At 40.5% G+C, this 14,541-nt stretch overlaps 1 protein-coding gene across 6 annotated transcripts in view; it reads left to right on the forward strand.

The window, feature by feature from the left end:
- Positions 1–14,541, forward strand: part of cdc14ab (cell division cycle 14Ab) — an 87,277-nt gene that overhangs the window by 68,742 nt on the left and 3,994 nt on the right. For 4 of the 6 annotated variants that reach the window (XM_039767296.1, XM_039767298.1, XM_039767297.1 and 1 more), the window contains 5 exons: positions 2,555–2,714; positions 9,642–9,742; positions 11,256–11,303; positions 12,714–12,842; positions 13,869–14,169. In XM_039767296.1, coding sequence (XP_039623230.1) covers positions 2,555–2,714; positions 9,642–9,742; positions 11,256–11,303; positions 12,714–12,842; positions 13,869–14,169 — 739 coding nt within the window. The remainder of the gene's footprint in view (positions 1–2,554; positions 2,715–9,641; positions 9,743–11,255; positions 11,304–12,713; positions 12,843–13,868; positions 14,170–14,541) is intronic. The other 2 variants (XM_039767300.1, XM_039767301.1) reach the window with 1 other exon arrangement.

Consider the following 14,541-nt stretch of genomic DNA (forward strand, 5'->3'; position numbering starts at 1 on the left):
ATTACCTGTCTTTGACAGGTGCCATGGCTAATGTATAATTTATATTTATCCCCAGCTTGTTTTTAAGTATTTCAAATGTAGTATTACAAACAAACAAAAACCAATATATACATGGTGTAACATGATAGCGTAGTGGTAGGGCTACTGCCTCGCAACAAGATGACTGAGCTGGTTGTCCTGGGTGCTCCAAAGGTATGCTGGCTTAGTGGATTAGTAATATTAACTGTCCCAATATTTTATAAATAATTGGGTCAATTTATGTATATAGTGTGTGTCCTTGTGTGTTCACACTGTGATGAGCTGGTCAATGTCTGGGATTGTTCCTAACTTGTGCCAAATATTTCCTGGGGTAGATTCCAGCTTCCCTGCAATGGATCGATTTACACAAAGGTGTGGACAGGTAGTTGGGTGATATGGAAGGAAAAAAGTGTGAATAAAGTTGTGAGGGAAATTAGCATTTTTATGATGCTATATATGATGTAAAGTTTGATAAATACAGAAAGTTTATGATGTGTTTACTTGTTTCTTATATGTGGAAAATAAGTGGTGTCAGACACTTTTTAAAAGGAAAAGCTGGCGGAGCAGATTCTCTCTGAGAGGTCCCTGTGAGTTTAAGAGGTCATTCATGTACAGTATTAGGAGGCTCGCATACCTGAAAGCTGACATCTTTTAAGGCCTTTCTATAGCTCCTGCGTGTTGTTTTAAAAGAAGACCCAGCACATGCATATGCACAGCAGTATAATCGGTCGACTACAGCAGTATAATCGGTCGACTACAGCAGTGCTGCTTCTCCTCCCGGACTTGTTTAATGACTTGTTTCCATATTACCTTTTGACATTAGTTCAGCAGGGAGGAGAGATTTTTCATTGTAGGATGTGCCAAATTAATTTGGACAGGCAACTTTAGATTAACACTGTGGTTCATGTAGGCGTTTTTTTTTTTTTGGTTCAGGTTATCACATTTATTTCATTGCAGCACACATTTTTCTAACCATTTGTGAATCCGGTTGTTAAATATTTTTATTTATCACTAGATTGAGTTGCAGCTGGATCAATTTTAATAAAACTGCAAGAATGTGAAGGTGGTCACCATGAAGGGGTTAAACCTTTGGTACTTATGGAGGAGCTTTCCTGTGTTTTCATAAGATAGTCGAGTAAGTGAAAAGGCCCTGCCTGAAATAGTTTAGCCATGTGGGGGACCCTGTGAGAGGTGCATTACTGCATGTCACAGCCTAATACCCAGATGTACTTTTAATTTTATTTATTACTACCCTCCCACATTTCAGCCACTCTTTATCTCACTCTGAACCTTTTACTGTCAGCACTTGACAAAGATTCACAGAAAATATTGCGTATTAAAGAGTGAAACAATACCACCACCCCCTAGAGACCAATTAGATATGGCATGTATCTTGGCAGAAAAAACTGAATGAGCAGTGGGTGGAATCTTTTTTTTTTCCCACTCTTCATTCTGCCTGACCTCCTAAAAAGAACAGGAAGTTCCAGAACTCTTGAAGTAAACAAGAGGAAGCCACCAGTTTGGTTTAACTTGATCCATCTTCTTCCACTAGTAGTCCTCACAGAGCTGCTAATGAGGCAGAGACTTCTGAATAACCGAGCCTTGAATGTGCTGCACTCTTCGGTAAAGTGTGCTCCTGACCCCCGAATCAGATTTAGTTATTACTGATAATTATTTGGATGACACCTTTATCCAAAGCAAATTACATTTGGGAGATACAGTTGGTTACATTTCTTTTTTGTTTTTCCAAATGGAGCAAATGCTGGTGAAATGACTCGGTTAGGGTCACCCATTATAAGTAGTGGAACGTGAACCCGCATCTTTAGGGTCAGTCACAAAAGCCGTAACCACTTAGCCGCACTGCACGTGTGTGTGTGCTTGACTGGTGAGAGCCTTGCAATTCTACGGAGTTGAAGATCAGGGGAGAGTTTAGGAATCACTGTCTGCTAAAATTCAGTCAATTCATGTAGGACTTTAAGATGTGTAAGCATTGTCGGTCTTATCTAGGTAGCTATTTTGTATGTAAATGCATCTTTTTTTATCTAAGTGCGGAATTTGTTTTGATTTGCTAACAAGCCATTGCATTGGAATTGGCCGTGTAAAGTTTAATGTTTCAAGACATAGTGGTGTGGTAAGAAGTTAAGCAAAACGACCACTTTTATTGGCTAACTAGAAAGATTACAATATGCAAGCTTTCACAAAAGATTACAATATGCAAGCTTTCACAGGGAACATGTAGTAATGTATTGATTCTCAGACACCTTCAGGCTGAGTATTGTAATCTTAGTTTAGTTAGCTTAGTTAGCCAATAAAAGGTGTCATTTTGCTTAACATCTTACCACATCCATAATGGCTAACACGGCACAACACCTTAGTACTAAAGACATTGGGGGTGGTATTAAGCACTTAATTCATATTGAGTCCTTTTTAAGCCTGGTTCTTTCAAATGGGTTAAAAAAGTTGATTAGTTTGCATTATAAATGTGTATTATATATGATTTAATTTATTTTCACTTCATTATATGTATTTGAAACAGTAAGCAGTCTAGTCTATGGATCCAGGGAGATATCTACAGGTCAAAACTGAAGCAGAGGCCACTGGATGAGGAGAGGGTGTCCCACATTATCTCGGGCATGGATAACATTTCTATCACTGGAAGCATTTACAAGACACAGAACATGGACCTCATGGAGGAGGTAGGCTACTGTGTGTGTGTGTGTGTTCTTTGCCCACATTTTTTTGGGTTGGGGGTGTATTTGGATTGCTATAGATGATGTACAGACAGCTTATGGTCCGTAGAGTAGGTTGTGTATCACAGCATTACTTCAATGTAAGAGCTCTTCTAGTTGGAGGCATGAAAAAGGATAAAGCCATACTTTAAAAAACCATTAATTTGCACGAGATATGACTGGAAAAATTGCAGAGAGAATGGTGCCACCTTTTTGGATTACAGAATGCCTCACCACAAAACTGTCTCCGTCATTGTAGATACTTGACTACTGCTCTTCCCCATACCGATGTTGCAAGCGTGAGTCCTCCAATAAGAATTCTACTGTTGTCCACAAATTCGTCAACTTGACCAACACGTTATAAATCATACAGAGCGTGGACAGGTTTGACTGACTACCTCCACTATTTATTTTTTTGAGAAAACCCTCTTTTATATGCAGGAGGAAACAGAAAATCAGCAAACTACATATCAGTGGTTCAAACTCTTAAATTATTTGTTTTATTATGTAAATGACACTAATATTGCTTCATTCTTATTTTATTAAAATTAGAAATGTTTTCCTAAAAATACATAAGTCAAGCAAAATGACACCTTTTATTGGCTAACTAAAGATTACAATATGCAAGCTTTCGACGCTACTCGGGCCCCTTCAGGCGAGATGCAATACAGAAGGGGCCTGAGTTGGCTCGAAAGCTTGCATATTGTAATCTTTAGTTAGCCAATAAAAGGTGTCATTTTGCTTGACATCTCACTACATCCATAATGGCTAACATGGTACAACACCCTAGTACTAAAAATACATAATAAAGCATTATGCTTTTTTGTTGAATTCCAACTTATGGGCATTGTTTGTTGCAAGATTAATCTTAATATACAAAGTCAGGTGACAGACATACACATGAACAGAATTTGTTCCTAAGCCAAGACCCATCTGCAGTGTGTTTGGAGCAGTATGGCGCTGTGAGGAAGGCAAAAGGCTGATGCATCATTGGCTGCCACTAACTTGACCTGATGTAGTAACTCATATTGCAGAAATAAAGCAATTGTGCTGTATCTATGAAGATTCTTTGGGATTGGCTTCACTGTTTCAAGATGCTGTACTATAAAGCTTGCTTTAAGTCCGTCTATGGAAGCCCCTTCACTTCATCAAGCTAATGTTTACCTGCAAATGTCTGCTATCCAGCACCTTAACTGCCTAAACATCATGTTTGAATTAATAATTTCCTACCTGTGAACTTGAAGTTCTTCTAGTAGTATTCTATCAGGTCCTTTTTATTTGTTTTCCTCATTATCAGTACTTTTTGTCCTTTTTTTTTTTTTTTTTTTCTTTTAAATTCTCGTAATCTCATTTTCACCTTTATAGTCCTGCTTCCACCGTTCCTCATAATAACTGTGTTTCATACAAGAATGTAAAGTAATAGCACAGATGTGATAGATAGATAATGGTGAGGTCTCCAAATGATTTAAGCAACAAGTGAAAATATCAATATTGAATTGTCTTTGCTATTTTGGTTTATTTCCATAGCTTAATCACTGCTGACATAATTAAATTTGCTGTAACCTGTAATGAGGATTGGGTTCACCATGTGAAGATACTACATCAAATCACAAGGCAGCTGATGCAGTCTGCTCCGTTTTTGTGCTGTGGAACATTAAACAGTTAACTTCAACCCACCAAAACTTTTTTTTTTTTTTTTATACATGGCATTCTGAATACTACGTAGTGTGATTTAAAGTAACTGATAGCTGCAGCCTTTCTTGGTAGCATCTACCATAAGGCAGCAGTTATCCTTAGATGGACCACCATCCCACTCTTTCTTGCGTATATACACACACACACACACACACACACACACACACACACACACAGTGTCCCTGTACCTCCCCCAGGGACACTTTTTTTAAAAACCTCTTAACATGCAGTTCTTTTCAGAACAAGTCGGATGAGGGTCAGCACCAGGAGACATGGGGGAGGAAGGAATGTGCAGACTAATTACACAAGGCTAACGCTTTATTATAAAAGCAAATGGACCGTGCACGAAGATGTTTTCAGTCACTGCTGAGAACTGTTATATAAGTTCAGAGGAATTTCATTTTAATCTCCACCACTGTCTAAACACTTCACCCTGTGCCATTGCTCACATTCCAGAGCATTGAAAGCAACTGTACACTTTGGGTTTGTAATTCACTTTAGACGACTGGGCTAGCTGAATAAATGGATGCAATTGTTGTCTAATTAGATAATTGCAAGATTTCTTTGTGTTTTGAGCTTTAGATTCCTAGGCTTATAAAAAAATTAGTTTAATTGGAGGGCACAATTTGTGCTGTGGTGTGAAAATCTACAAATGAATCATGATTTCGAGTGAGAAATACAGAGTGAGACATGCAAAAAAAACTTTGCTGGCAGTGTGACTCAGAAGCTCAAGTTTTCCAGTGCACTGTAAACACCTGCTGGCTCTCAGTTTGCCATTTACTGTATATTTTGATTTTTTTTTTATTAATCCCTGAGGGGAAATGATCTTTTTGCATGACCTTGGAGGTCAGTGTGCGGGGTCAGGCATTATATGGCCCCCTTGGAGTAATTGTCAGGTTGGGCCTTGCTCAAGGGCCCAGTGGATTAGGACCCATTCTGAAATACACACATTAAATAAAGCAGTGTCCTTGACCACTCGTTCTGCTTGTGTGTTTGAGTTTTAGGCTGAGGGTTCCCATGTCTCCTTACTGGCTTCTTTGCACCACTTCATCCTTCAGTTCATTTTTCAACCCACTTATCCAGTGCAGTGTCAGGAGAAGAGTTGGTGTCAAACCCACACGCACGACACACCAATTTAGAGTTGCTGATGAAACTAACTGCATGTATTTGTGATGTGGGGAGAACATGCAGATTCCATAGGACTTGAACACAGAATTCTGGATCTGTTAGCAGTAGCAGTAACTGCTGTGCAACGATGATACAGCTATACAAAGCAAACAAAAATGATAAAGCAACAACCTAAAACACGCAAAATAGAAAAGAATAAGGAGTTGTCAGTAAATGAATCGTAAAGCAGCTCTGGGTGAGAGGGATCATCTCCTAGTTTATTAAAGTAGTGTTTTGAGTTTGTGAACACCAGAGTCCATTCTGTTTTCTTTTCTCTTTTAAAACTTGGCAGCAGCAATGGGGAAATTAATCTGTCCCACTGTTCGGATTCAAACGTATAAGGTTTTTAGCTCGCTCTGATGACATGGGGACATCAGAGCCACGTCTAGGCTGAGTTGGAGGGGTAAAAGGAGACATTGCCTGTCTCCATTTGGTTTGTTTTAATCATACTAAGTTTTAAGATGCGTCTCTCTTTTGTGCAGGGAACATAATATTTAAGAGTCGATCCTTTTTATGTTAGTGGTGATATATTTCTGTGGACTGCTGGTATGACTGGAATTCAGGCTTTGAGGACTTAAGATAAAAACTTTCCAGAGTTAATTGCTTCAGCATGAATTCAGTTCTGTGTGGACTTGCAATGAAGTATTATAATAATTTTTGAAAGGGATAGTCTGATATCCCAATAGAAAACTCTTTCAAATGCCCACAATTTATTAATAAATAAGCAGATAAACAATAAAAAAACTTTCTTTGAGCTATTTGTCCGTCTTACTAATGGATTTAAGAGTATCTTCACCGGTTACGAAGTAGACATAAGGACCATTTGTAACACTTAAAGAAGTGGACAGGACAATCTTAACCTGTATTGGCAGACCTTCATGCGCCCATATTTGCTCCTGATAACATATTTCAAGGTCATCTTTGTAATATGTGGAAGAAATTTACATTGGAAATATCTCTTTGTTATAATAAAAAAATCTTGGGACGAGACAAGACTTTTTGAAGAGACTTTTTGGAAGGAAGTCCTGCGAGACGGAGACTTACCATGAGATTCTTTCAAGTCATGCCATATTTACAACTATTTTCAAACAGAACCGCGGTCATCCGGTGCATTCCGGCATTTAACTTGGACAGACACCAATCCATTAAAGGGCTTACTTATGAACACACACACACTTATGAAGATCCAGTTTAGAATCATCCATTCATCTAAATATGGCAGCAAGAAACAAAGTCAAACGGATTAACGTGAAAATTTTCGATCGGTTACACAGCAAATTGATTAGATGCTTATCAATAGACTATGCTGAAGCAGTTGGTGGTGATGGTGCGGAAGGTGAAAACATCAATTTACAATATCATGAAGAATATCTACAAGCGTTAACACCGTTGAGTCTTCCAGCGGCCGAATTACTGTTGAAAGAAGGACGTGTTGTAATGTTATTGCTTAATTTCTGTTTGAGTGATGGGCTGTGCAATGGAACAAGATTAGTCATATTAAAAATTGGTCGAACAATTCTTAACAAATTTTAACAGGTGACAAGAAAGGTAATGTAGCACATCTTCCGCGGATAACATTAGACACCAAAGGAGATCTCGATATGCCATTCGTATTAAAATGTTTACAGTTAGAATAGCATTTGCTATGACAATTAACAAATCACAGGGACAAACATTTGAAAAACTCATTTTTTTTATTAGGGAGAAAGAAACGAAATTCAATCACAGGCATTATATATTGTGTTGTAACGATGTTAACTCCAAACACAGAATCTAAATTCAATGCGATCTTGAAGAAAAGTTAATTCCAAATATTTTTTAACTTAAGTTTTAAAGTAAAAGTGAAAATAATGCATATGTAACAATTCCCATGAAAATAAAAATCTCTTGAAATAGAATATCCGGTTAACCAAACCCGAGGGTGGGTGAGAGAAGTCAGCAGGAGGTGGAGCCCCCAGTATTAACGAGAGAAATTTGTCCTCAACTGGGACCTCTGAGTCAGGAACCAGGTAGACAAGTAAACCTCGTCAGGAGATTTACTTACCTCTGCAGGGACATTCAGGTCTCTGGTGACTCTTCCTATGAGGTCAGTAGACGGATTGGGAGAGCATTGGGGGTCATGAGGTCGCTGGAAAAGGGTTTGTGGCGCTCCCGATATCTCAGCAAAAGGACGAAGGTCCAAGTCTTTAGAGTCCTGGTGCTTCCTGTCTTGCTATATGGTTGCGAGACATGAACGCTCTCCAGTGACTTGAGATGAAGACTGGACTCCTTCATGTGTGTCTCTTTGGAGAATCCTTGGCTACTGCTGGTTTGACTTTGTGTTGCTCACGGAGTCCCAAATGAGGCATATGACATGCATTGTGAAGGAGTGTCTGTTACGGCACTATGACAATGTGGCGCGATTCCCCGAGGGTGATCCAGCTTGTAGGATCCTTCTTGTAGAGGACCCGAGTCGCTGGACCAGGCCAAGGGGACACCCACATAATACCTGGCTGCAGCAGGCAGTCATTTCCGCAGGGTGGGACTGGACCGCGTGTCTGCCTGGAGGGTTGCCAACCAGGATCCCAAGCTGATTTGTCATGTGGTGGGTGTTGCAACGTGCTGTACCAGTGCATGCTCCCCAACCTGACCTGACCTGTCTTTAATCCCCCCTCATGAAGAGGGGACAACACTCAACTAAAGGACAGTGCCCTGAGCAGCCACAGTCAGCAAATGATCACAGAACAAAGAGCCATTCTTAAAGATAACTGAATTTTCATATCATTGTTAAATTAAGCCTTGCTCTGATTTGTTCAATAGCTTCCACATCCAAATGGCATACGTAAATAAGTGTCATTTCTACCACATTCTAATCCTTAAATCTCTCTTAAGTTCTGCTCTTATTCTTTTATGGAAAACCGTATGTGGCAACTGGCAAGTCTTATTGTACACATGGCAGTTAGTCACTTCTTAAGCTACCTAGGGCATTTTATCTGTTTATCCAACTGTTGCATTAGTCTCTTCATGCTATTTCTAAGACAGATGCTATACATTTAAGCGTCTACTGCATTCAAAACACTTCATTTTCAAAAAGCTGCAGTTATTTTGAAGCGCACTGCATGATAACGTACAGTGAATCCACTTGATTTGACCATTCCTAGTTCTCATCCTCTTTCTCTGTCCGTTTATCGTTTGTTTGCTCAGAGGTTGACATGCTTGCTGCTTCCTGAGCAGCTCTTCTTCCCTCCACCCTAGTGTCCCGTTTCTTCCCTTCTTTCGTTGGTATCTTTTCACGTTAAAACTGATTAAGTTAGTTTTTGTTTTGTAATTAAGTATGTTTTCTTTAATTTTTCACTTAAGCTGGCACTTGCGTCTTCAATCTGCCTGAAGAATGATTTAAGATATGAAGAGGTAGGGGAAGTGACCGCGAAGGTGGTATGGAATGAGAATGGCACCCGTACGCATTCACCACACGCCTGCCCTGCTGGCTGCTGCCGAGAGTTGATACTACAGTCAGTCCATCATTGTCCAACCCGCTATATCCTAACACAGGGTCACAGGGGTCTGCCGGAGCCAATCCCAGCCAACACAGGGTGCAAGGCAGGAACAAACACCGGGCAGGGCGCCTGCCCACTGCAGGAGTTGATTCTACAATAAAATAAAAGGAGGAATAACCTTGGAGGTCAATCATCACTCCAGAATCGGATCGTAGACGTCACGTAGTGTATGTGTACCAAATTTTAGGTCAGTAGTTCAAACGGTTTGTGAGCTACAGGTGATTTAAAATCCTGGACAAACAAACGGACAGCCACGCTAGCGTATTCTGTATAAAGATTCTCTGTGAACATCGCTGTTATTTCAATGTTCTCTGTATGTGATTGTTTTGTTGCCCTGCTGTATAAGGGGGTACATGTGTGTGATGTTTAACTTGGTACTGTGCAGTAATACCATAAATGAGGGTCATCTTTTTATCCCTTGCACTGTAATAATGTCCTACTCTTCTTAGAATTTTTCAGTACTCGTGATATAATGGCCTCCTCTGTTTTGCTGCAGAATGATTACACAGATGATGGATTTTTAATGACACAGGGAGACAAACTACGTGCCTTAAAAAGCAGAAGACAGCCCAGATCGGCCACTACCGGAGCTCTCAGGTAATGCTGACTGTGCTCGCAAACCGCTTACACCTTTCAAAATGCTGTCTGACAATCTTGCCTTGGCTTTACAAGACTTCCTCCTGACATCTTTAGCGTGCTATTTTCATTTATTACTGAGTGGAGGACTACGTGGACTTGAATTTTCCCCAACTACATAAGCACGCAACTCCATCCATCCTCTTCCGGTTATCCGAGGTCGGGTTGCGGGGGTAGCAGCTTAAGCAGAGAAGCCCAGACTTCCCTCTTCCCGGCCACTTCTTCCATGCTCTTCCGGGAGAATCCCAAGGCATTCCCAGGCCAGCCGGGAGACATAGTCCCTCCAGCATGTCCTGGGTTTTCCCCAGGGCCTCCTCCCGGTTGGACGTGCCCGGAACACACCACCAGGGAGGTGTCCAGGAGGCATCCTGATCAGATGCCCGAGCCACCTCATCTGACTCCTCTGGATGCGGAGGAGCAGCGGCTCTACTCTGAGCTCCTCACCCTATCTTTAAGGGAAAGCCCAGACACCCTGCGGAGGAAACTCATTTCAGCCGCTTGTATTCGCGATCTCGTTCTTTCGGTCACTACCCATAGCTCATGACCATAGGCGAGGGTAGGAGCGTAGATCGACTGGTAAATTGAGAGCTTTGCCTTACGGCTCAGCTCTTTTTTCACCACGACAGACCGATGCAGAGCCTGCATCACTGCGGATGCCGCACTGATCCGCCTGTCGATCTCACGCTCCATTCTTCCCTCACTCGTGAACAAGACCCGAGATACTTAAACTCCTCCACTTGGGGCAGGATCTCGCCCCCAACCCTGAGAGGGCACTCCACCCTTTTCCGGCTGAGGACCATGGTCTTGGATTTGGAGGTGCTGATTCTCATCCCAGCCACTTCACACTCAGCTGCGAACCGATCCAGCGAGAGCTGAAGATCATGGCCTGATGAAGCAAACAGGACAACATCATCTGCAAAAAGAGCACACAACTCATCTTAGAAAAATTATAAAGTTAGAGGCCACTGTCTTTTCATTTTATAAAGAAAACCATTTGCATTTCTGCCTCTTTTTGATCTGCTGTCTTTTTTCAAAAAAAAGAAACAAAATGTAAAATATCTTGTATTCCATACAGATTTCTTCTGTCTCCCTCCACTCATTAAATCCCTCTTGCCTATCCACCACTATTTTTGGAAAAGAAAGTTTGGTACAATATTACTGTATCGTTCCTTAACAGAGTAATTTCACAATACTGCCCTCCACTGGCGGATTTGCTTCTGGTAATTTCCATTTATTTTATTGGTGGTTCTTCAGTTGTGTAGAATAATCATCACAAAGCTCCTTCTCAAGAACAAGACAGACATACACAGTGGAGCAGCACCTGTAATGGCAGTAAAGCAAAGGATGTCTCGCCGAGGGGTTCTTGCAGTAACGTGAAGGAATTGCATCTGTCTCTGAATGTCTGCAAGGTCAGAGATGATTTAATCCGTAATTTTTTTTATTAATTGTGAAATTACCACATTTTGTCTTTTAGGCTAGATGATATGAAAATGCACACAAGATCACCTTCACAACCTTTCAGGTACTGCATTGGTGTTTTCTTTGGTATCCAGTTTGATTGTATTCAGTTTTTGTGGAAACCGCATGTTTGGCAGACTAAAGGAGCTGCCATCTCTAGTGCTGAATTTGTATGCTGATGAGGTCTTAAATAAATCTGTTAACTGGAAAACGAGAGGTCTGGGGGGCACTGTTCCAAAACAACCTTTTGTTCAAGCTAACGTAACTTATTTCTCTGAATATAAAATGATTTCCCTCGTCTTTGTACTACCTCAGAAATGATAATCCTGAAGTCCATTGACATAAAGTCAATGTAAAATACAGTCAAACTCGTTTATAGTGAGTTTGACGGGGCCGACACTCTTCGCTCGTTATAAGCAGAATTCACTATAACCGGGAAATGCGAATCTGACAAAAACTAACTCGGTCTATTAAAGTAATAGTGATTTATTGAAAAAAAGAAACATTTAGCCCTTAATGAAAACATACATTAAGTACATACAATATACTATTTTCTAAGAAAGTACAAAAAACTTTTTTGTTTTCAACTTTGTAATCTACAGTCATGCAGTTGGCCTCTTAATGGATCCAACACTTGCTTTTTCGCATCAGTCCCTTGTTAAAATGCCATCAATCTATTGCAGGCGTATTCGGCATCAAACAATGTTGGTAAACTGCGTTCTGGTAAATCCAATATGCCAGCGGCGTCTTCCTCCTTGTCATCTTAATCGTCATCTTCTTTTTTTGAAGCAACGCATTTGATTTCATTTTCAGTAGGAATTCTTCTAGTAAACAATTCGTCATCCACGTGTTGATAATCGTAATAATTTACATTATTAATTTCAATATTGTTTAAGTGAACCCATGTAGATAACGTTAATTCGTCCTCTTCTTCAAAAATATCAGATGTTGATTTCCTGAAGCAATTCTGTATGGTAACAGTCGTCACATTGTTCCAGGCAATAGCAGAATAAATTTAAATACGTAATAAATTTCTTATCTAAGTGGCTCGCAAAAGTCCTGGATGTGGTCAGGTGTTTGTAATGACCAAGATTTTGCTTATCACTGGGTAAATTTATATGCGAATAGCTGGTATATCTTTCAAAAATATATATATATTTTCCATTATAACCAAGAAATCATTATAAACCGAGTTTGACTATTTTTCTGTATTTCAGTTTATGGTGCAACTCATTAATATGGCATTTGTCTCTGCACTTCATGAAATTGTTTCATTAGTGCTTTGTAATCTCTTATGGACCCCCAGGTGCCACACACTTTACTTTTTTGTAATTCTAAAACAGATTTTTTTTTTTTGATAGCTTTGTGTGACAAAATTGAATTTGTCAGGTCTCTGGAATGTTATGTAATGTGTAAGAGAGTAAATATGGATGCCAATGTAATACTGAAGACTGTTGTCTTATTTTCTGAACAGAATCAATACCTCAGCTGGGTCCCAGGGTTCAATGTCTCCACTGAAGACTTCAAAAGTCTCCAACTCCAGTTCGGCCATCGCCAAGAGAATAGGCAGGGGTCCCGTGTCCTCGGGTTCCAATTTGAAAAGGTGTGGTGCCTCTTAGGCTGGATGTAAAGTTCATATGCTTGTACCATATGTCTTGAGAAATACCCTATTCGTTATCGGTCAGGATCTTTAACGATAATTTAATACATTTATACCTGTTGATTGACATAATTTTGTATACTGCCTTGCCCAGTATTGTGGAGCGAAGATAAGGTGATTGTTTGTTCAGGCAAGTGGCCAGTGAGAAATTACATAACGGAAGGTCAGCAATAAAACCTCCACTGCCCTTCAACGACGCAGTGCAAAAAGCCTGGGCCTGCTAGGGGGCCAACACTCTTAAGAATGAAGTCCTGGTCAAGAGTTAAGACGTTGCTGTGCTTTCATGTTTAAATTTTAATTTTAGTGGAAATTCAACTTCTCTTTTATCCTGCATAACGCTTGAACAAGGCCATGTGTGTTGATTTTGTTTAATGTCCTGCAAGTCCCAGCTATACTGCACAGCCTGTCACAAGGCTTAGCTTCAGTCCCAGGTGTGAGCTAAATGGGGCGAGGGACAGAAATCAATCAATTCTACCAGAATATTTAGATCCCAGTATAATTTCATGGTAATTTGAAAGATATTTAAGATTCTCAGGTTTGTTTGTTTTTTTTAATATATCTCCTCTTCAGAGTGATTCACCTAACATTCTCGTAAAGTTTAACATTTCAAACTGCATATCTTAAACACCACAATTGCAAAAGAATGTTTTCTTAATTGCATGTGTTTTTGATCATGTGCAAGACCCCCAATGAGCAAAAAACTGCCAAACATGGCTCCTTTTCATGTTAACGCCACGTATTTGGTGTAGGACTGTTTTCACATCTTACTCTTTGTATATAATGAGCAAGTGTCGTCAAAGCAGGTGGAATTCAGTCTCTGTATGGTGAATCTCGCCTTCACTGTTACTGCAGGTGCATGAATATTGTGTTCCATGTTGTGCTGTCCAGATGGTGGCATGAACTCATCACTGTATGTTGTGCTCATACCATTTTTGTGTTTGTCTCCCACATGTCTTGTATCCATCTCAGCTTCTCCGTAAACTCAAGGTTAGCCAGTTCTCTCGGAAACCTCAGTGCTACTGTCGATGAGACGCCCTCGCCAGCTCCCACAAGGACGGGCTTTATTTGTTCTCACCCGTCTGATTACTTAAACAGCAGCCCCCCAGTGGCCGAGCTGAACAACAACCAGCAGCAGAGCCGCAACGCCACCAAAGGTATCCCTAGGTACGCCATTAAGCCCAGCAGACTGTCAGATGAGTACGGCTCTCACCGGCCGCAGTATGCGGGCCTCACATCCTCCACGGCACGATATTTAAGCCGTTCAATCCCTGTAAGTTGTACTTGCATTTTTTTTTTTTTTTCTAAACCCTTCTTTAACTGCTGGTCCAATTCCTCCTCTTCTACCACATCTCCTCCTTCACCTGTACTTTTTCTGCTGCTTATTTTTTCTCTGTTTTCACTAATTCACTACGGCCTCAGTGCAGTCAGCTCTGGTCTTTGTTTTGTGTCCTCCATAGAGAGGTGCAAATGGCCCCCTTTCTTTAGTCCTTTACAGTTTGGGTGCACAGCAGCCTGTTCAGGATCCCACTGAATTAGCGCTGGATGCTGAAACCTGCAAGAGCTGAATATATCTCAACCCCAAAAAGTTTCTGTTTAAATAGTTTTATTAAGCAATGCTGCTTGGAAGAAGTGCTAAAATTGA

The sequence above is a fragment of the Polypterus senegalus genome, chromosome 10, assembly GCF_016835505.1.
Source record: "Polypterus senegalus isolate Bchr_013 chromosome 10, ASM1683550v1, whole genome shotgun sequence".
Classification (NCBI taxonomy): Eukaryota; Metazoa; Chordata; class Cladistia; order Polypteriformes; family Polypteridae; genus Polypterus; species Polypterus senegalus.